Source organism: Panicum hallii, chromosome 4 (genome assembly GCF_002211085.1).
Source record: "Panicum hallii strain FIL2 chromosome 4, PHallii_v3.1, whole genome shotgun sequence".
Lineage (NCBI taxonomy): Eukaryota > Viridiplantae > Streptophyta > Magnoliopsida > Poales > Poaceae > Panicum > Panicum hallii.
In genome coordinates this window covers 6,670,961-6,692,494 of record NC_038045.1, presented here as the reverse complement: position 1 = coordinate 6,692,494, position 21,534 = coordinate 6,670,961, and the positions used below count along the sequence as shown (strand labels likewise).

General features: G+C 46.8%; 2 protein-coding genes and 1 long non-coding RNA gene across 7 annotated transcripts; 2 read left to right on the top strand and 1 right to left on the bottom strand.

Annotated features, from left to right (window-relative positions):
* The first annotated feature begins 1,509 nt into the window (after window positions 1-1,509).
* Window positions 1,510-10,257, top strand: LOC112888931 (3-hydroxyisobutyryl-CoA hydrolase-like protein 3, mitochondrial). Of its 5 annotated transcripts, XM_025955333.1 has the most exons (11): window positions 1,510-1,796; window positions 3,813-3,914; window positions 4,040-4,084; window positions 4,262-4,314; window positions 4,870-5,004; window positions 5,101-5,197; window positions 7,871-8,000; window positions 8,126-8,304; window positions 8,458-8,585; window positions 8,691-8,792; window positions 9,958-10,257. In XM_025955333.1, exons 1-11 carry the CDS (start codon window positions 1,538-1,540, stop codon window positions 10,054-10,056), a joined length of 1,329 nt encoding a protein of 442 aa, XP_025811118.1. In that variant the 5' UTR covers window positions 1,510-1,537; the 3' UTR covers window positions 10,057-10,257. The 5 variants fall into 5 exon arrangements, with proteins under 5 accessions (XP_025811118.1, XP_025811115.1, XP_025811114.1 ...); XM_025955330.1 differs by lacking the exon at window positions 4,040-4,084 and having other exon boundaries at window positions 1,511-1,796; XM_025955329.1 differs by lacking the exon at window positions 4,262-4,314 and having other exon boundaries at window positions 1,512-1,796; window positions 4,040-4,104.
* A 4,229-nt stretch (window positions 10,258-14,486) lies between these two features.
* LOC112890708 lies at window positions 14,487-16,498 on the bottom strand. Its single transcript, XR_003228331.1, has 5 exons — window positions 16,370-16,498; window positions 16,057-16,180; window positions 15,701-15,774; window positions 15,204-15,513; window positions 14,487-15,118 (listed from the first exon to the last, which is right to left on the bottom strand). It is a non-coding gene; the product is annotated as an uncharacterized LOC112890708 (long non-coding RNA).
* A 2,438-nt stretch (window positions 16,499-18,936) lies between these two features.
* On the top strand, window positions 18,937-20,643 carry LOC112891122 (F-box/kelch-repeat protein At1g80440-like). The gene has a single exon (XM_025958053.1). It carries the CDS (start codon window positions 19,264-19,266, stop codon window positions 20,410-20,412), a length of 1,149 nt encoding a protein of 382 aa, XP_025813838.1. The 5' UTR covers window positions 18,937-19,263; the 3' UTR covers window positions 20,413-20,643.
* Window positions 20,644-21,534: the final 891 nt, after the last annotated feature.

Sequence of the window (21,534 nt, the reverse complement as noted above, 5' to 3'; positions counted from 1 at the left end):
CTGGTACTGGCACTATGTCCAGTGCGTCGGGCCGTGTTGGTATAGTATTTTTCAGTGTTGTATCTCATACGACATGTAGGTACAGCCCGTTTGGCCATGTATAGCTGAAGAGCTGCAGTAGCCGTATGTGTCAGTGGTCAATTGCGGCCGGGCAATTTGTCAGGAGCGAACAAACAGAAAGCGCCGAGATTGGCAGCGATGTTGCGCGTCAAGTCCGACCAGGCGATCAAATCGTCAGCCGTGTCCACAAAACGTCAGGGTGGGCGTCATCAGCTCGACAGCTTCGTCGTTCTGCGAAGTGGTGGAGAACTGGAGATAAACGAGGCGTTTTCTTGGAGGTGTCCGTGTGCCAAATGTTAACAACTTTCAACTCTACTGCAGCTGTGCTACGTTCATCAGGCGCGAATCTACAATTTCAAGTATCTTTCTAAATATTTTAGTGAATGAGTCAACCTAATCTTAAACGTAATTTTCTCAATTCTATTATCAATTGTTGTATATAAGAAAATAATTAATAACTATTTTTCTACTACCAATAAATAATGGCAGATAAGAAAAAAATAGAAGACGAGGGTCTTTGTACAATCTTAAGGTGGGCTGCAGCACACCCGGTCCATCCCTAAATCTGTCCCTAACATTCAAGTAGGTGAATAAATAATCTGTCCCCAACAGATTACTCATTCACGTATCACATTTCTCTCTACTATGTGTCCATTCCGTCCTATCTTCTAAGGATAAATTTCTTTTTTCATCACCCAAGACACACTAACATCGTACCCAAGCTCTCCTCCACATCTGACACGCTCGTTCATCCTAATAATCATACTGATTCACCATTGATCAGTGCAACCTAAGAAGACCAAGGCGTTTGTGAGGGAAATCGTCTCTTGCTCATTCTAGTAAGATGAACAGAATCAAAAGGGTTTTATGAGGAAGTTAAAGGGAGCGAGGACTGAAAGTTGAAACCAAATGTAAAATCATATTTATAGTAGGATGATGAATGTGAGTGATGGAAGTGGCACCTGGCACGGTGGTGAAAGACGTCAGATGGACCCATAACGGAGGGTGATGTGCTAACTCGATGAAAATCAGTGGAGATTAGAGAACAATAACACTACTGGATTGATCTAGAATTGTTTTCGATCGAAACGCTGCCTAATAACATCAGCTAAAATATAAAAGGGATGCTACTTGCGTTCTTATCTCTCTGGACAATAGATTTACGCGCTACACTCAGCTAACTTTCCTGCTCCGCGAAAAGCACTCTGGAGCACTCTACATGTTTGCTGTCCGAATTCTTCCGATTCAAATTCTTAACGAAGCGTAGAAATAACTCATCCAATGATCCAAAAGATTCAGAAGTACTTCCTGAAAAAGCTAAAACGAATTGTAATTTGAAAAATTTGAAAAGAAGGAAGTAGTTTGTAAACCATTGCTGAACCGAAACAATAGAGCAATCTCGAGTTCTCCACAAATTCCCAGAAGTCCTTCCAGTGCCTCGCGTTGCCATCAGTCATTCTCACGTCAGTACGTCACTATGCGAGCTCTCCTCTCCCGCATCCACCTCCACCCGCCCGCGGCCACCATCTCCACCGCACGCTTCCTCCTCCCCACCTCCCCCGCAGACTCCAAAACCCTAGCCCCGACCCCCACCCTCGTCCCGCTCCGCCTCGTCCGCCGCTTCGCCGCCATGGCCGCCGGCGCCGCGGAGGAGTTCGTCAAGGGCCGCGTCTTCCCCAACGGCGTTGCCGTCATCACGCTCGACCGACCCAAGGCGCTCAACGCCATGAATCTCGGTGAGGATCTCTCCGCCCCCCTCCTTCGACCTGCCCGATCGGGTGCAGGAGTTGAGAACTTGGGATAACTTGTCTAGTTTGGGATAAATTGGGTTCGCGGGCTCCGCTTTGTGCGATCTATGCCAGTTTGGGAAGTTGCGGATCGGTAGGTCAAAATCCTTGGTGTGCGGTTGGTGAATAAATGTTCGACACTCGTATTGAATTGGTGTAGTGCATGAGGTTTTACCCCAGTTTGTACTCCCGAAGTACTAACAAGTGCTAATGATTAGCGACCAGACAGCAGTTCAATCTTTTTTTTTCCTTTTTGCTAAAAATAGCAGACATCTAAGTGAAGTTTTAGATGGGTGGCTCATTTGTCAAATTTGTCATCCAATTGTGTTCCTAGATCGCATATATGTCATGGAGAACCTCGTTTGGTAAGACAGGGATTGTGTGATCACAGTAATGCTAACATATGTGGGTCTGGACATTTGAAAATTTACATCCAACATCAAACTTGAGACTGTCAAGTTGTCTCTGTTCTGAATGTTCAATTTTGTTAAAGTTGTCCAAAGCTCCTGTATCTCGGACATGCTTAATTTTGTGCGCTCAAGGTGCATTGTGCAGGTTGTCCTATAAAATCATATATAGTTAATAGTTGTAATATTCTTAATCGCAGTAAACCAGATTGCCAAGTCATAAAAAAACAAAGAAAAGACGATTTTAAATATTCAACAGACATCCCTAGTTATTTTAAATGACCATGATCCTTATGTTTCTTTATTTTATTAAGTAAACTTAACCCTGGCGAGCTAATTTTTGCATCTAAAACCTAAACCTCTTTGAGCCATAGAAGATATAAAGTGATGTGTTGTATTATCATGAAAGTGCCAAGTTTCTTACCGTGGGCCATTTAGAGTGTTGAACTCCAGGTTTCGTCGAAATTCCTGCCCCGACCAGTGTTCGTCTGTTCGAAGGATGGCACCTTCTTAGAACAAAACCCTGGGGGACTCTCCCCCAATGGCCGAATTTTTTATTACTATGAAAGTCTGAAATGGTGTCGAAGTGTCTATCTGGAACGTAAAATGAGTTGGTTCTACTGGTCATAATACTGATAAAAAAGTTTATTGGGTTAACTCCTTTCTGGACATGCTCCATAGTAGTTGTCAAATTTGCCATCCAGTTGTGTTCCTAAGTTCATGCTGTGGAGAATCTGGTCTCATAAGACAGGGATTGTGAGGTTGATCAGGTTAGTGTGCTAATAAATGTTAACTTGAAAATTGACACTTAACATTTGAGTCTGTCATGAACATTATTATGTTATGTTCTGCAAATTTTATGCGTTTCGAACAGCATTAAACTGTATGTTCAAGGTGCATTATGCTATACAATTATATGTAGTTGTAGTAGTATTAATCACCAAAAAAACATATTGCATAAAAACATGGTTTTAAGTTTGTATATAACATCCCTAGTTTTTAATCGATCATGCTCCTTTTGTTACCCTTGTAGAAGATACAAGTGATCTTTGTATTCTTATGAAAGTGTGAAGCGGTGTCTGATTGTCAATCCAGAACTGAAAATCTGTTGGTTTTACTGGTCAGAATACTGACATAAAAAATCTTTCTTGAATTAACTCCTTTCTGGACATGCTCTAGGGTACAAAGCTAAATGGGCAATCAACTATGTGAGATCCAATGAAAATAGGACCAAACTCAGTGGTCCTCAAAACATTAACTCAAGGCCGCAACATGTAGTCATGCACTGCTCTGATTTAGGATTCGTGTCGAGGACAGGTTAGCGGGTTATACTCTGTAGATGTGAAGGTAGAGGTGGAGGACATGATTTAACATTCACTGTGAGTTACACTCAAATCTTGTGTACAGGCGAATTACTTGTTGATCATACAAATTCTGATGACGTGTCTTGTTAGGCTGTTACTCCTGTAGATGTTCCTTTTTGCATCCTTCTCTTAGAACATTTATTTATTAGCCTTTTGAGCTCCAGTAACATATTTTGGATCTCACATGATTGCAGAAATGGACATTAGATACAAGGCACTTCTTGATGAATGGGAAACAAATCCAAGTGTCAAGTGTATTCTTGTGGAAAGCAGCTCTCCTCGTGCCTTCTCAGCTGGTGATTTATCAATTTTATTTTTATTTTTTATGAGTATGTTAGGCAATGGATGCTGAATATGGCGATCTGCCTTTTCATTTCCGGAGCATTGGATATGTTTTCAAATATGATTCATGCCAATGCAGGGATGGATATTAAGGGTGTTGCCACGGAAATACAAAAGGACAAAAATACACCACTTGTGCAAAAGGTCTTTACTGTTGTTCTGTGTGGTTTTAATCTGATTTTATTTTCATGGCTCTTTTGTCACTTCTTTTAGTTCAATAGTTTATGTCACACTGTTTTATGTTATTTATTGTAGCTTTGCTCTTGGACACATAGTGACTAGTGCTTAGTGTAAACTGCAGGTGGGGATGTGAAGAGACTTGCTAATGATTGCACAATGCCAGAGATAATAGAGGTCTAACTATAACATGATAATGCCTTCCTGGACACGCCTTGCCCTTGCTAAATTTAACTATTTAAGTGCATTGGTGATTTGGCCATTTATGTTACCATCTCAAAATTCAAGGCCCTTTGTATATCCGAGAAGTTGACTGTAGAATGTTGGAACTGAAATTGCAAGTTCAGTCCAAAGAGACAACTGAACATATATGCAATTTAAATTTCACAACCAACTTACTAAAAAAAATTCGGTATGACTGCAATTGTTTAAATTCTTGATTTTATGTTTTATGATTTTATCCATGGATATATCCAAACATTGAACTGAATTTCAAGAATTAATTCTGCCATATACAAACATATGAATTCAAGCTCCTGTCAAGGTGAATTAATTACGAGAAAAATGTGTTAAACTTTGAAACAAAACTTCAATTCTAAAGCCACCTACACTACTGGATCTTGAACTCTGACGTTGATGGCTGAAATTAATTTACAGTCTTATATCCTCCTTCGTTTTGAATATTTATTTATATCACATACATAACTAAGAAGCACCTTAATCTATTTTCAGGTCTTCACAGCAGAATACTCGTTGATTTGCAAAATACATGAGTATGCAAAACCTTATATATGCTTGATGGATGGAGTGACGATGGGATTTGGAATTGGTCTGTCAGGACATGGCCGCTACCGTGTTATTACTGAGGCAATGTTTCGTAACTCGAACTCTTTTGTTTAATGAATTTTATTTTTCAATATATAAATTCTTATGACTCATCTTGCTTGGTGATAACTATTACAGAGGACACTCCTAGCCATGCCTGAAAATGGTATTGGTCTGTTCCCAGATGTTGGCTTTGCTTACATTGGTGCAAAAGCCCCAGGAGGGGGTGCAGTTGGTACACTCCTTTCTTTATCCTTGTTGCATCAATTCGTAAAGGGGTTATTGCGTTCTTGCCCTCACTCCGAACTGCAGTTGTAATTTTACCCTCATTATCGTTCGCTTTGTGATTTTACCCGTACTTTTTGAAATTGAAGACTCCGTTTGCCCTTATTCTCAACTCTGTTAGTTGCAAACAGAATAAACAAATTAGAGAAAAAAAGAAAATCCTTCATAATATGGCGAAAAGACAAGGATGCCCCTTATCCCTTCGTACCCAGCCAAATCACCGTGCTTCAGCTGCCCCCGACCTCCCTGAACAAGACAACCCGGCGGTGGCGGTGCGAGGCGAGCGGCTGTTGCGGTGGCGTGAGGCGAGCATTAGCGCGGGCAGTCCAGCCGGCTAGGTGGGGTGGGCGCGCCGGCAGGGCGCAGGTGCGGGCGGCCGGCCAGGCACGGCGGGGCCTAGGCGCGGGCGGGCGCAGCGGGGCCCAGGCGCGGGTGCGGGCGGCTGGACTAGCGCGAGCATGGTCCGTCTCTCTCTCTCAACTCGTTCTTTTGCTCGTATCGGCCAGAGGTAGCCACCGTGGACGCCGCCGCTGCACCTGTTCTGTTGCTCTGCCGCCGCCGCTCCTACCGACGCAAGATGAAGCTCGCCGGCATTCGCGTGCCCGAAGCCATCTCCTCTCCTGTTGGCAACGCAAGCGCAGGAGCGTTGCTGCCTCATGTTCTTGCAGCACCTCTCTTTCCTTGGTCATGCTACATGTAGAGAGCAGGGCGATGTTGCAGCAGCATGTGAGATGGACCAAGGGTGGCGCTCGCATAGACCTGCGGTGGCGGCGTGAGCGGGTTCGAGCACAGCCAGCCGTACGTAGCATGAGGGTGCCGCGCCTATGGAAGGATGGCTGGGGGTGGCATCTACCTGGACCGGCAGGTAGTGGTGCAGAATCGGCGGCGGGCGACGGCGACCGAGTTATTCTCTGCCACTGCTTCTCGTTCTTGAGCGAGAGTGAGGCACAGGGAGGAATCAGATGGAGAGATTTCGATTGGTGTTGGGGGATCTAATTGGTGTAGAAGATAAGGCTGGGCAAAATGGTCCATTCACTAGGCCTGTATAGTGCAAATGAAAAGCAAAATAAGAGAAATAGAGAAAAGGAGAAGAAATCTCTTAGATTGAAAGAATTCGCTTGCGCAGGGCTATATTTTGAAGGTCTGCGAATTGAGGGTTAAAAGACGTGAGACGTGCGGATTTGATGTCAAGTATCAAAATTTCTCGCCAAAAAATTGACAAAAATTTATCAATCATTGTTCAAATTCTAAAAGTATGCTATTGGTTGGCAAATTTCTTTTTGGATCTGTTGGAATGTTGTCCAAATATTTGATGTCGAACAAGGGCAAAATCACTATGTTCTCAAAAAATTAGGGCATATTCGCAAGGGCAAACTTGTCTTTTCTCAGCTCATTTGACACCGTTACATGCTGTTCATGGAGTAGGGGCAAACTCAGTCTTCAATTTCAAAAAGTAGGGGTAAAATCACAAAGCAGACAAAAATGAGGGTAAAATCGCAATTGCAGTTCGGTGTGAGGGCAAGAACGCAATAACCCCATTCGTAAGTAATGTCTACTGCTCTTACTTATTTCCTCATTGGCATATTCTTTTCCATATGATTGGTAGCATAAAACACATAGTATTTAGCCTTCGATATCCCCCTCCTTCCTCATGCATTCCGTGTAAATTTTGTTCGAGTACAAGTCTGACACACACATGCATTCCATGTTTGATCTTCTAACCACTTTGCTTTGTTTGCTCCCTGCAGTCTTTGTTATTGCTCTAAAATTGGCTTAAGATTTAGTTAGCTATTCTTCGTCATCTTAATATGTAAAACCTTTAGTTATAGGGTTTTTGTTTTCTGTTTGATCAGCATGAGTCACGACATTGTTATAGCTTTCCCTACTATTACAAAATATAGAAAAAGCTAGCTGTTCCCACGGCTACACCTGTTTGTATCTGATACTGAATGCTTCTATTTTCCTTCTCATCATCAATGTTCAAAAAGGCGCTAGGCGGTAACCCACCGTCTAGAGCCAAGGTGAGCCTAAGCGCGCCTAGGCGATTCAAGGCTATTTGCTAGGCAGTGCTGTACTTTGCAATACACATCAATTATATCTCTAAAAGAAAAGAAAAACTGGAGACCAGTGGACCTAAAGTTGAATAGAGAGCCCATCAAACCAGCCCAACCCATCTCAACCCCCGCGACCTAGCTCCCACCTTATCCATTCACTCTTCCTCCACCCCCCGCCGCCCCTGCCCAGGCCGCCCGCTCGCCCACCCCCACTGCCTCCGCTGCGCAGGCCGCCGTTCGTCCTCCTCCACCGCACCTGCTCGTGCCTCCTCCTCCGCCGCGCACCCGCCCCTACCTCCTCATCCGCTGTTGCCCGTCCGTACCTCGGCTGCCGCCCGTCCCCTGCTTCCTCCTCCGCCGGCGCCTGTCCCCTGCCTCCTTCTCCGCCGGCCCCCGTCCCCTGCCTCCTCCCCCATCCCTGCCTCCGCCTCTGCACAGGCCGCCTAGGGGACTGCCTACCCCCTAGGCCAGGTGGAACCCCTCCGCCTAATGCATAAGCACGCCTAGGCGAGCGCCTAGCAGCGCCTTTTTGAACACTGCTCATCATAGACCTCTTTTGCTTCTTTCAGGATCTTACCTTGGGATTACAGGAAAAAGGATATCATCACCTGCTGATGCTCTATTTATAGGCCTTGGTACTCACTATGTACCTTCTGGAAATTTGGGGTCTCTGAAGGAATCCCTCTTGAGTGCTAACTTGTATGTTCCTTATCTTCACTTGGTGAAACATACTAAATAATGTTAAAACCACTTTTTTTCTGTTTCCCCGATGCAATAACTGCCTTTTTTGCACATCTGTATCATCCAAAGTTCATCTTGTGCAGTACAAATGATCCTCACAGAGACGTTGAGTCAGTCCTGACAGGATACAAGAAAGAACCAGAATCTGAGCCACAACTAGAAAAGCTTTTACCACATATCAATTCTTCTTTCAGTCCTGATAAGTCAGTTGCTGAATCTGTAGAAGAGCTAAAGAAGTGTAGTCAAAGTGGTGATGCTGCAGGTAACCTTTTATGAAGCATTCCCTTTTAGTGCACCAAAGGCAACACTTATATATTTATCACACAAATGCCAACTGCTCTTGTTTGAAAATGGCCCTACTTTCTGTGTGCTATTGAAGAATTTATATGCCTATTTGTTCCATTGGTGGTTGCAGTGGCAGAATGGGCCAATGAAGCTTTAGCAGGAATTAAGAAAGGTGCTCCATTTTCGCTTTGTTTAACGCAGAGGCATTTCTCTCAAGTTGCATCAGCATATGGGAGTAGTGAACACTATCTATCTAAGGTATGAACCTAGTATCATCAACTATTTGTTCATGACTGTACGTTTTAAATTGTTCATGAACTATTTATATACTTATTGATATTTCTGGTATTTGGCATGTTTCAGCTGGCTGGTGTTATGAAAATGGAATATCGCATTGCCTTGAGGTCGTCAATTAGAAACGATTTTGTTGAAGGTGTACGTGCTGTTTTAGTTGACAAGGACCAGGCAAGCTATCCATGACTTTGCTTTTCATAAATTGTTCTGTGCAGAGGGATATATTTTTTTATTACAAACTGGTCGGAAACTAGGCATGTGTTGTACATGTATTAAGCACTGCCTTGCATTGGTGCGCCTCATATCTACTGATCTAGGGATTGAACTTAGATAATGTTCAACCAGCTAGAACACACTGCTGTCCTCTACAACTGGTGGCATCATAAATGTTACCTAATCCAGAAATTTAGACTAACTGTATTCTGCAATGAGGGTCGATAGTAAGAAGCCATCAAGGTCCCTTCCCTTTTGAAGGAGAAGTTGATTCTGTTTTAGAGGGCCGTTAGTGGATTAGGATGAAAGTTTATTATAAGCTTAAACTTCCCAGATGAGTCCTAATACCATTGCTTAGCATGGGTGGTGCTTCAGTTTTTTAGAAGCCAGCATATTCGACTTATCCTCATTATAAGGCTTATCAAACTGCTTATTAAACTTACTTACAGATCCATTTAGTAGAGTAGTTATCTCCATTATGCAATAAGTTGGACTATAGAAACTAGTAGAGATAACTTGCCACACACTAACATTCATTGCATTGCCTTGTGCATATATAGCTGTACATGAGTACCCAACAAAAAATAGGTATGGTCAATGCATGCGTGTATCAATAGGGTTGGTGTCTGCATTATAACAGACTGGGTCTAAAACTAAAAGTAGATGACACTAAAATTTTCAATCGTTGCACATATAAATCACCTTAGGTGGTGTTTTTGAGAAATGAGGGGTCAGGGATAATCTTGAAATTAGAAAGAATTCTCAACAATAGTTCCTGCTATTTACTCATGTCTTGCAAGGAGGGTGTGATTGCTGGCGAAATTGATAATCACATCAAACTGGATGCAAGTTACATTGATATTAGTTTGTTTTGTAAGATGAGGTAGCTTCATTTCAAAATGGCAGATAGAATAGAAAGCAGGCACTAAATCTATGATGTCCTTTTCAATAGTGATAATATTCATCTTCATCTACATTTATATACGGATTAGTATTTCATAGAATATCCATGCGGGGGGATATTACACAAATGTAATGTGACAGCGCACATTTATTAACTAGAAGATGAAATAAAAAAAAAAGGAATCTGGATTTCTTACTGAATTTTCTTGTCTCTTTGCAGAATCCAAAGTGGAACCCAGCATCTCTGGAAGAAGTAAACATGGGTGAGGTTGAATCAGTTTTTGAGCCATTAGGTGCTGAGGCTGAGTTGAGTGTGTGAGCTTAGCTTTCCATGGCAACATGTTGGAGTATCACTACCTGAACTTCAGTTTTCTTATTCATGGTGCCATAAGAAGCAATAAACAGAGATACCCTCAACCAATAAATAATGTTTCTTCAGAAACTAATTGAAGTGGCAGTGAGAATCCAGGTCTGTAGCTTGCCCTTCTGTTCCAATGGTATGTTCCCCCCCTGTTTGCCACTTCGACGGGATACAAATATCCCAACCATTGTTCCGGGTTGATGATGACTTGGCAATTCTAGAAGAGCTCGCCACTGGGCAGCGATTTACAAATACGTGTAGTTTTTTAAAAAAACTGGGGCACAGAAACCATGGATTCGGCCAGCAGATTTCAAAGGCATGTCTAGAACAACTTTACTACTGACGTGCAGAAATACTATATGAATATGGCAATATGGCATCAGGCACTCTTCTGGAAGGCCCAGCAATGCGACGCAGGTGCTGACCACAACAGAGCTGCCTGACGCAGGGCCGGCCGCGGCAAAGGTGCGCGCTCTCGCTTTCAGATCTTAAATTAGCTGCTGCCGTTTTGCAAAACAGCATGCCCGCCCAATCCTCTGGACATCGTAATCAGATGGCCGCTGGCTTTATCTGTTGCGCCTGATGGATACGAAGCATGGCCACATGGAGCGCGTTGATATTTTCCATGAACTGGCGGTGCCCTGCGCTCTGGCACTTTGAGCACGTCTGATTAGCCGTCAAACGGCGACGGGTGACACAAACAGGTCTCGCTTACGATAAGTGAGGTGCAGCGTTCATTTCATTGGAGACTTGACGGCCGGAGTGCATTAACATGTGTTGTGGTGAACAAGTGGTCCGGTCATTATCTTGGTCAAATGGGCCTTGCGGGACGGCCAAGTCCGCGAGCACGAGCAGTGCAGTGGTTTATCGATACCCCGATTTTTGGTACACACCACCAGCAGCTTCGTAGGGGGTGATCGGTTGGTTGGACGAGGCTCATCCATGCTCACGACGTGCAGCATCTTTCACTTTATAGTGTGTTTGGTTTCCTGCACCAATCTTCTCAGCCTGGCCAGCACGGACCTCAAAGCACCTCACGACATGCTGCGGAGAAATGCAGATGGAGACCGTTTCTCTCGGGCCAGGCCAGCGCAGGACTCAAAGCACTACTTACCTTGGGCCAATCTTCACCATTCACTCTTTACACATGCAACATCTTTGGCTTTGCAGGCGTTTGGTTCGACGCATGGCTGGAACTTGGCTTAATTAATGCACGCAACCAAACATAATAAGGGTGGGTGCAACATGGTTTCGGACGGCTAAACTTTAATCCTATTACATCAAAGAGAAGAGAAATATTAAATAAAATCTAATTATAAAATTAATTGCAAAATTCTTAGCTCGTGAGATGAATTTAATGAGGTATATTAATCTATAATTAGCGGATGGTCACTATAGTGTCACTATCGCAAATTATGGGAAATTAGCACTCATCTGTGCAAAAGATTTTGTAAATAGATTTTATTTAAGATTCTAAATAGCAAGATTTTTTTTTGATATGGTGGAGCTAAAATTTAGCCCGGAGCGAAACAGCTCAAATTTTTGCACTTTTGACTCAAGCCCACGTGTCTCCAATGGTCCTTTCTCACCGGAGCCTGGCTGAGAAAAATGATGCAACCATCCAGTAACGCCCGTAAGCTCTTGCACCCGGGCACCAACTGGCAGGCTGCCGCACTTGAGAGACCTGCGCAGTTTTGGCAGGCTTGTCATCCACTTGAGCTGTTTTTTCTCTACCTGAAATGAATTGACTCTCTCGTCTAGAGTTTACACTCGCACTAAGCACGCATGCAATACCAGGGCCTTGTTTAGATCCCTTCCAACTTCCAACTTTTTACACTCTCTCTCCATCACATCAATTTTGGGACACATGCATGGAGCAGTAAATGTATGTAAAAAAAATAACTAATTGCACAGTTTAATTGTACATCACGAGACGAATCTTTTAAGCCTAGTTAGTCCATGATTAGATAAAATTTGTCAAATACAAACGAAAACGCTACAGTAACAAAAAGTTCCAAAAGTTATAAAAATTTGCGATCTAAACGGGGCCCAGGCTAGTGGGAGCTTCTTCTGCACGGCTGCACTGACCCTATCTTTCAAGTTTATCCACGCAGGATCACGGCACTTGTTTTCAGGGGCTGATATTAATTTTTAGTCCCGAAGCAAATTGGATGTTTGGATTGGATGTTTGATACTAATTAGAGAGACTAAATATTAGCTAACTATAAAAATAATTATATAAATAAAGATTAATTTACAAGATGAATCTATTATTAAGTCTAAGTAATCTATCATTAGCACATGCTTAGCATAATATTATCGAATCATGAAATAATTAGACTATACTTAATAATATTTGTAATTGTAATTAATGTCCAAACATCCAAATTTTACCCGGGAGGATCTTAATCGCAGAAAGCCGCATCCAGTTGGTAGCGGATTGGCCGATCTTAATCACTGCCAGGAGCCCAGGATGAGCACCCATCATCGCAGCCGCGTCAAGACCGGAGCAGAGGTTCCGTTTGGTTGAGCTGTGGATTCCTGAGAATCTGATTTCTGCTGTCAGCTGTGGAAAATCAGCTGTGAGCTGTCGGCTGTGGGAAAGCTGAAAGCCGTTTGGCGAAACTGCTGCCAGCTGTGGATTTTTGGTACAATTGTCTGTTATACCCCTGTTATGTCCCTGAGTTTAGTTTTAATGTTCATATGTATTCATTAGCAGTGAAGTATTAATATATATTCTTATTAATTAAAATAAGGTATATTTAATAATATATTAAAAAATAGTTAATAAAATAAATGCACCCATATAATTAGTTCAATTAGAGAATGCTATTATATAGTTAATATAAAATATAGATAGTTCACAATATAATTAGTTCACCTAGTTTCACATGAAAGATACAAAGTGGAGTACAATCATGATTATGTAACCAAAGCATTCGCTATGTTGTCACGAATGGTATTCATGGAAATCTCATTCTCCTCCTCAAGAACAACATCATCATCTTGAACTTGAACTACTTGTTGCCCTTCATTGGCATCCTCATCCTCATCCACAGGCATGTAGTCTTCATTTTCATCACATTTCTCAAAAGCATCATCTCTTAGTGCACTATCACGAATGAAATTGTACAATGCCATGCAAGCGATAATGATCTGCGCTTGTATTTCGGGTGAGAAACTTGGTAATTTTTTCAATATGCGCCACTTTTGTTTAAGGACACCAAATGCACGCTCAATGACATTACGGAGTGATGAATGTAAGTAATTGAACATCTCATACTTCCCTTGTGGTGCACGATGCCTACGAAGATGAAACTCCGGAAGATGGTACGTGCTACCTTTGTATGGAGCTAGATATCCGGTACGGTTTGGATAACCGGAATCCACTAGATAATACGTGCCTGTAAAATTTATAAACAACATGTTAGTATATACTAGACACATAACAAAATTTAAAATGCATATGAAACTAGCATCAATACCTGCAGGTGGCTTTGGAAATCGATGACCAAAGTTTGTCAAAGCATGATTGAGAATTCTAGTATCATGTGCAGATCCTGGCCAACCAGCAACCACAAAGGTAAACCTCATATCAAAGTCACATATGGCCATAATATTTTGAGATGTGTATCCGTGTCAGCATGTGTGATTAACAACTTCATCATTAGGCACTGAAACTTCAATGTGTGATCCATCTATTGCACCAATAGCATCTTTGAAGTGAGTCCAGAAACGATCTTCTCTCAATTTAGGATGAACAGTACTGAAATTAGGATCCTTTGGCTTGATATTATCTGCAGATAATTTGCCCAAACATGACAAGACTTCTTTGAACTTCATGTGAACTGTCCATAAAGATCTTACAAATCGATTTTCAGCTTGGGAGAATGATTGAGAACCTCCAACAATCCACAAGAACATAGCAAGTGACTCTATAGATGAAACATTGCATGTGGACTTCAATCCATATGTGAAAACCAGCAAATCATGGAGTGACCAAAAAACCTCAGGAGTCACCCTAAACATCTTGTAGAATTGATTAGGATAAGTTAAACACTCCTCAAACCATTCCATCGCACTTTGTTGAGAATCTCTATACGCACTTTTGTTTAAGTATCTTGTGGAATATTCGTCAGCTAGGTACCCAAGACTAGCAGCTTGGTTACACAATTCGGCTACAAGTTGCAGTCCCTTGCACGCCTTGTTTGTCAACTCTTGAAGTTCCGTATCCATCTATAAAGAAAAAAGAACATTTTACAATCAACAATGACATACATACCAATACAGTAATTGCCATACAATCAACAATGATACATACGCACAGATAAAGGTTCTCAAACATACATTATTAATAGTTCTCAAACAAGCAAATATTCTTACAAGCATACACGAATAATGGTTCTCAAACAAGCAAATAATGTTGGAAAAAGAAGTCTCCCTTCAACTCTTATGGCAGCTGCGTCATCTCATGCTGCCTCTGCAACCAATCAAGTCTCCCTCGAAGTGTTTCAAAAGTTGCTAGTAGCTCTCTAAACTCAGGTTTTACCATGAGCAAACTGGAAGTATGCATAATAGCGGTTCCCTCCTCCACCCCACATTCTTTCACCATCTGCATAGCTTCTGCAATGGTAGGAACATGGCTTGTCACAGATTTCGACGAAGCTTCAATGCTTGTGCTTATCTTGTCCACTCCTTCTATCTTGCTGCAAGCTTGCTTGTACAACCGTAAGAATGGACTGCTCTTGTCTTCCTTATCTTCCACACTAGCTGAGGAAGATGCCTTGCGCTTCTTGTCATTTTGGTTCCTCATATTCAGATTTGCATTGGATGTACTTCTTTGTATCTCTTGTACGTCATCATCAGTTGAGTTAGCAGAAAAGTCTCCTGGTATGGTGGTCGATGCCCCTGTGACATGGGCACTCCCAAACATAATGTGCAATGATTCTAAATTAGCCGGGCCACATTTTTTAAACTGCACATGCTTACATTTCCTTCCATTAGCTGGATCATGACATTTCTACAATGAGGTACAAAAGAAGCAAGTGAGCTATTATCCAACAATCATAAATAATAAGAAAATAGGTACACAATGTAGTACGTACCGCAAGATGTTCTTCCCACCATTTATCATCACAATCCACTGTTTGTCTCGTCTCATTCCATCCAAGTCCGGTAGCAGCATTTTTTAACTCCATAAAAGTAGAGTAATTTCTTTTGAGGTTGTCCCATTTATTCTTGAATTGCAAGTGTTCAAGTTTCCGACCCGATTCCTCCAAGAACTTAGCTTCGACATTCTTCCAACCAACCTTATTAAGGTGACCTAATGGCCTATGTCCCGCAAGAACTTCGTTTGCGCATAATTCATAAAAAAGCTTCACATGAGCAGCACTCCAATCTGCCTTTTCACCCATTCTAATATACACATAGAGAGCAATCATAATTTATAACAATAGTTCTAATTCATCAAGAAGAGAGCAATTTCAGAAGCATCCAATTTATCAAACATACACATGCATCACCGCTATTCTCGCTACGAATACTACAGGTCATTCTCTAGCAATCTCACGCAGAAATATGCAACATTGCGCAAGAAATTCACCTGTGCAGGAGATCGGGGCCGGACCTAGCAGGGGATCGTGTCGGTGCTCACGCAGGTGCGCCCAATTGAAATATCTGCAAACATGAGTTTCATACATTTGTAAATAGTTTTACCAATGGCCACTCATTTGCAATACAAAGTTAGGTAGCAGACTCCAAGGAAGGAGCAGCACATCCTAACAGAAAAGGTATGAATTTTGTAAATCCATTCATAATCCTGGATTCTCAAAATCCAAAATATATTCCAAACGGGGCCTTAAACATCTATAGTTTACTAAGGAAAGTTAACTTTGGTTTCATCAGCAAAAGCACCCAAGGTTTGCAGCAGATAATTTGGAGAAGAACAAGCAGATTTACCTGAAAATGGAAGATCTGGCCAAGAAGCACCAGTGCAGCCCAGCTCAGCTAGCTTGGGTTCTGCATCAAGGAGATGATGTGGTCCCTATACCAGGTTTGACCTTCTAATCCTGTTCCCCTATCACTGATGCCACACAAATATTAAACGCTGATATTCATACTTCTCCGAGACAAACAAGAAATAGCCCAATATAAGATCCATTACGTAGCCTGGGACTTAGCTCATGAACACGTCAAAGCCATAGTTCAAAAGGTACGCTCCATGGACAGCTAAGGAATCAACCAAGAGCCAACCCCATAATCTGTTCGTTACCTGGATCAAGCGACCATCAAAATTAATCTTGTGCTGGTTTTGCTTTGCTTATCCAGCCAGTAACGACGCAACGGTCTGCGTCCTCCTGCCAAAACGCCCAAAGTACCATGAGGCCAACAGATCACACACGGGACAGCTCCTAGCGACAGCTAGAAGCCGAGAGGCCCATCAAATTTATACTGAAATGTTGTCTAGTATATTATCAAATTTTCTTCAATGGATAACATTGTAAATGAGCAACTGCCTATAAACTGGACATACACCGCAAACGAGATTTATATTTTTGATGATACAGTGAGACGATCCACTTATTAAATTGGTGGAAGAGCAAGCCAGCTAGAGTGTGAGATAGATTTTAATCTCCTGCTCGCAATGTAATTTCTTTCTGAACGTAGAAGCAGAAGGTACAGAAAAATGACCATGCTTGCTCACAAATGAATCCAAATGAATGCAAATGAGTTCTGTAGAGTTCTGTAGCTTCGCAAAAAATCCAAATGAATGCTTACATTTGTACCAAAACTACAAAGAACGAACGGGGAAGGATGCACCTACCTTCAAATCTCACGCATCAGGGCGGGGCGGCGGGGCGGGGCGAGCGGGGAGAGGCCGGGGCGGCGGACCAGGGGGGTCGGGGCGGCGGGGCAGGGGGCGGGGCGGCCGGGGAGAGGTCGGGGCGGCGGGGCAGAGGGGCCGGGGCGGCGGGGCAGGGGGGCGGGGCGGGGCGAGCGGGGAGAGGCCGGGGCGGTGGAGCAGGGGGGTCGGGGCGGCGGGGCAGGGGGGGCGAGCAGGGAATCCTAGCTGCGGGAACGAGCTCGGGAGAAGAAAGAACGCGAACCGGTACGCACTAGGCGGTGGCATTGCGGGTAATTTCACCCGAAACGCAGTGAAATCGGGCTCCCAGGTGATTCTCGCTGTCTACTAGAGGAACGCGGGTGCGTTATCAAAATCGATGCGCCGGTCAATCCGTTTAGTTCGGATTTTCACGTTCTGGACGCGAATCGGACCCAGAACGTCCAACCAAAGGGACCCAGAATCTGTCCCCGCGGCCCCCGCACGGCTCGTCCACTCCTGCCTCATCAACTTGCCCGGCCGCCCGCCCCCGCCCGCCGGTGCCAACGCGCCTCCACGACAGCGACGGCGTGGGATTTCCGCGGTCCCGCGCCGCTGCTCTGTTGCGCCCAGAAGGGGGGGCGCGGATAAGGCCGAGGTGCCTGCGAGGTGCGGGCTGAGGCGGCGGCGCCGCGGAGCCGGATCGCGCGCGCGGGAGGATCAGGTGGGGGAGTGATTCGGACGGGAGGCGGCGCGGGACGGCGGGGCCCGGCGACGCCAAGACGACCGCGCGTGCCCGCGGGGCGTTCCCATCCGCACACACACCACACCGATGGCTGCTGCGGAATTATCCCATCCGCTGCGCCGCGATATTAGCCGACCGGGACCGGACCCAGCGGCCTTTAATTTTCCGGTCGTCCCTATCCGTTCGTTTTTATCTTTGGTTCAGATTCTGTGGTCTGGTCGCCGGAGGCCGGCGCGGTGCACGGCAGATCGTTTTGACTTTTCACCCCCCGGGCGTCACGCGTTGAGGCGTCGTGCCGGCACCACGAGGCCTTCCGCCCCCGGCGCGCCGTTCGGAAGATTCTTTGGGGTGGCGGGCGTGGCGTGGCGTGACGGCCGGCCGATCCGAGAACTAGGCAGGCCGCGACGCGTGTGCGCCCGCGAGGCGGCAGCTCTCCTCATGGTACCTGTCCCCGGGTGTGGCGGAGTAACGGTATCGCTGGGAAGCCGTGCCCGGCTCCGATGCACCGGCGACACCTGTCCTGCTTGATTAGTCCCCCCGGCGTCGAGCGAGCGCCTCACACGTACACGGCACGGCCGTACGTGGCTGCTACAGCGCTAGCATAACAACCAGTGTCACGACTGTCACTTCTCCTGCTTTCGAGCTCCAGAATTGGACTCGCCTTCGGTCTTCCCGTTCCGAGCCAGACCGAGGGCTCCATCCCGGGGCTCCTCCGAAACCGCCAGAAGATACGGGTGCTCGGGATTGCGGAGGCCGGAGGATTCTCTATCAGCTGCGGCGGCGGCGAGCGTGGTGCAGCTGCTGATTCGGAGGCGGAACCCATCCTATCTATCCGCGAGGATGAGGACAAGGGGTGGAGGGAGCCACCACGTCCAGCCGCTCCGATCTCGACGGGGCCACGCGGGGCCCCTGCATTGGGTCCCCGGCGCCACGCCTCGCCTCGCCCACGGAGGGGCCCCACCGTGTCGGCGTCTCGCGCGCCGCTGGACTTGGCCTTTCGCCGCGTCTCTCCTTCCCGTGGACCGTGGTCAACTAGCGCAGCTCAGTACTTTAGCAGTTAACCTCCTCAACTTCTCCTAACTTTTCTTCTCATCTCGTTGGCCGCTAGCTGCTTGCCGGATGTCGTCGAAAGGCAGGCGTAGGAGGCTTCTGCCGCCATTCGCAGATCCGACGTGGCACCCCTACCTCCAGCGAGACCCATCGGCTTGCCACCTGTGTCTCGTTTAGCCCCTAATGCCAGGATCAGCACATTCTTGACAACCAAGTGACATGTAGTTTATCACAGACATCACCCGGGAGAAGGCGGAACACCACACACACACACAATGAATCGTATAAACAAAAAGCTCTGGAAGCAACTGGACCCACACATCCCTCAAAATATCGCGCACTTGCTCTGTTTCAAAACGCCCCCCGGCCTCCGTATAAATACCCCCAGTCTGCTCCCGCCACTCGCCTCGCACAAACGCATCGAGCGCACACACACAGCTCAGACAAACCAGAGAGCATCCGATTTCTTGCAAAAATCAGCTTTCCGTCCGTCGATCGGTGCATCACGCAAGTCCAGACGCAGACGCAGCTGATCAAGGCGTTACCGGCAATGGGCGAGCTGATCCCTGGGTTGCCGGAGGAGGTGGCGCGGGAGTGCCTCGTCCGGGTGGGCTTCGACCAGCTGCCCGTGGTGCGCCGCATCTCGCGCCAGTGGAAGTCGGAGGTAGAGTCGCCGGAGTACCACCGCCTGCGCCGGGCCGAGGGGCTGGCGCGCCCGGTGCTCGCGCTGGTGCAGGCCCGCCCGGCGGCGGCAGCTGGCGACGCGGGCCCGGCGGCGGACAAGCAACACTCGTCGGCGGCGGCGGCCTCGGGTGGCCCCGCGAACTCGTACCGGATGGTGCTGCTGGACCCGGTGGAGGGCCGGTGGGCGCCGCTGCCGGCGCCGCCCGGGCCAGCGGGGAGCCTGCCCCTGTTCTGCCAGGTGGCCGCCGTGGGCGGCGCCGGGCAGGGGCGGAAGCGGCTGGTGGTCGTCGGGGGGTGGGACCCGGAGACGTGGGCGCCGGTGGACGCGGTGCTCGTGTACGACTTCCTGACCGGCGCGTGGCGCCACGGCGCGCCGATGCCGGGCCCCCGCCGATCCTTCTTCGCTTGCGCGGCCGTCGGCGGGGCCGTGTACGTGGCCGGCGGCCATGACGAGGAGAAGAACGCGCTGCGGTCGGCGCTGGCGTACGACCCGGAGCGCGACGCGTGGGCGGCGCTCCCGGACATGGCGGAGGAGCGCGACGAGCCGCGAGGGCTCTGCGTCGGCGGCAAGTTCGTCGTCGCCGGCGGGTACCCGACGCAGGCGCAGGGCCGGTTCGTCGGCTCCGCGGAGGCCTTCGACCCGGCGGCGTCGGCCTGGGCGCCCGTCCGGGACGGCCTGCTCGAGGACGGCGCGTGCCCGAGGACCTGCTGCGCGGCGCCGGGGGCGGCGGGGCGCCTGTACATGCTCCGCGACGGGCACCTCGTGGCGCGCGACGCCGCGCCGGGCGCGGCGTGGCGGCCGGTGGCGCAGGTGCCCGAGGACGCGCGCACCGCAGCGACCGTCTCCGCCATCCCCGGGGGGCGCGTGGTGGTGATCGGCTCCGGGTGCCACGGCGGGGACCAGGCCGTGTACGTGCTCCGCGAGGAGGCCGGGAAGGGCGCGTCCTGGGAGCGCGCGGCGGCGCCGCCCGAGTTCGCCGGGCACGTGCAGGCCTCCTGCTGCCTCGAAATCTGATGAAGTGTACATAGTAGAATGCAGAACGGATCTGCCTATACGTCTGCACATACCTACGTACACTCTGCAACTACGTCTCACTGTTGTGTACAGAAACAACATCAAGCAAAGCAGAGTAGCGAGGGAAGGGGAACAAAGCTTAAGAACAGTACAAATGTTTGAGAAACCGGTGAAATATCAATGGCAGTTTCGAATGTTTCGTTCAATCAAATTTTGTTCAGTTGGAATTTCTTTGCACCATGTTCAGTTTATTTAAGTTGCGGCTGATAGTGTGAGGTTCTAGAACATTTCGTTGGAACTGTTCGCAGGACACAGAAAAGAGACTTCTCTCTGTTTTCGCCTTTTAGGGACCTGGCCGTTTAGAAGCTTGCGCGACCGTGGACAATACGTGACGATGAGTCCTTGTCGAGTTGTCGTCCTCGCACTGCATTTTTTTACATATCAATCGTCGTTTCCCAGCGTCCATATCTTCCACTGACGTCACGCACGTTCCGAGAAGTGAGAGCTTCGGCGACACGTTTCAGGGAAGCCACAGCGCACAGGGCTGCAGCTGCTTCTCTTCTCTGCAATCGACCTCTGGCTCATCCAGAACCCCTTTGCACGAAGAAGGAACAGTGTGGAAAGCTAGCTGCGTCAGTCATCGCTGATCTGGGCAGGTTCGTCCCCTCGCGCATTCACTGCAGATTTGCAGTCCCGTGGCAGATTCGCGGCAAGGGAACTACCGGATCGCGAGGTCTTCTCTGCTCTGCGACTCGTCCTGTAGCTCGTTCAGAACCAGTGCCTTTCCTCTGGAACTTCCGTCCTTGCATGGAAATCGGGGCATGCCTCGGTTCGAAAAAAAGAATCGGTGCCTCTTGCACGAAGAAGGAATGGTCTGAATCGGCTCGATCGATTACCAGTCGCCTTGTTTAGATGATTTCAAAATTCTAATTTTTTACACTCTCTTTCCATCGTATCAATTTTGAGACACATGCATGGAGCAGTAAATGTATGTAAAAAAAATAACTAATTGCACAGTTTAATTGTACATCACGAGACGAATCTTTTAAGTCTAGTTAGTCTATGATTAGATAAAATTTGTCAAATACAAACGAAAGTGCTACAGTATCGCTGTTGTTGCAA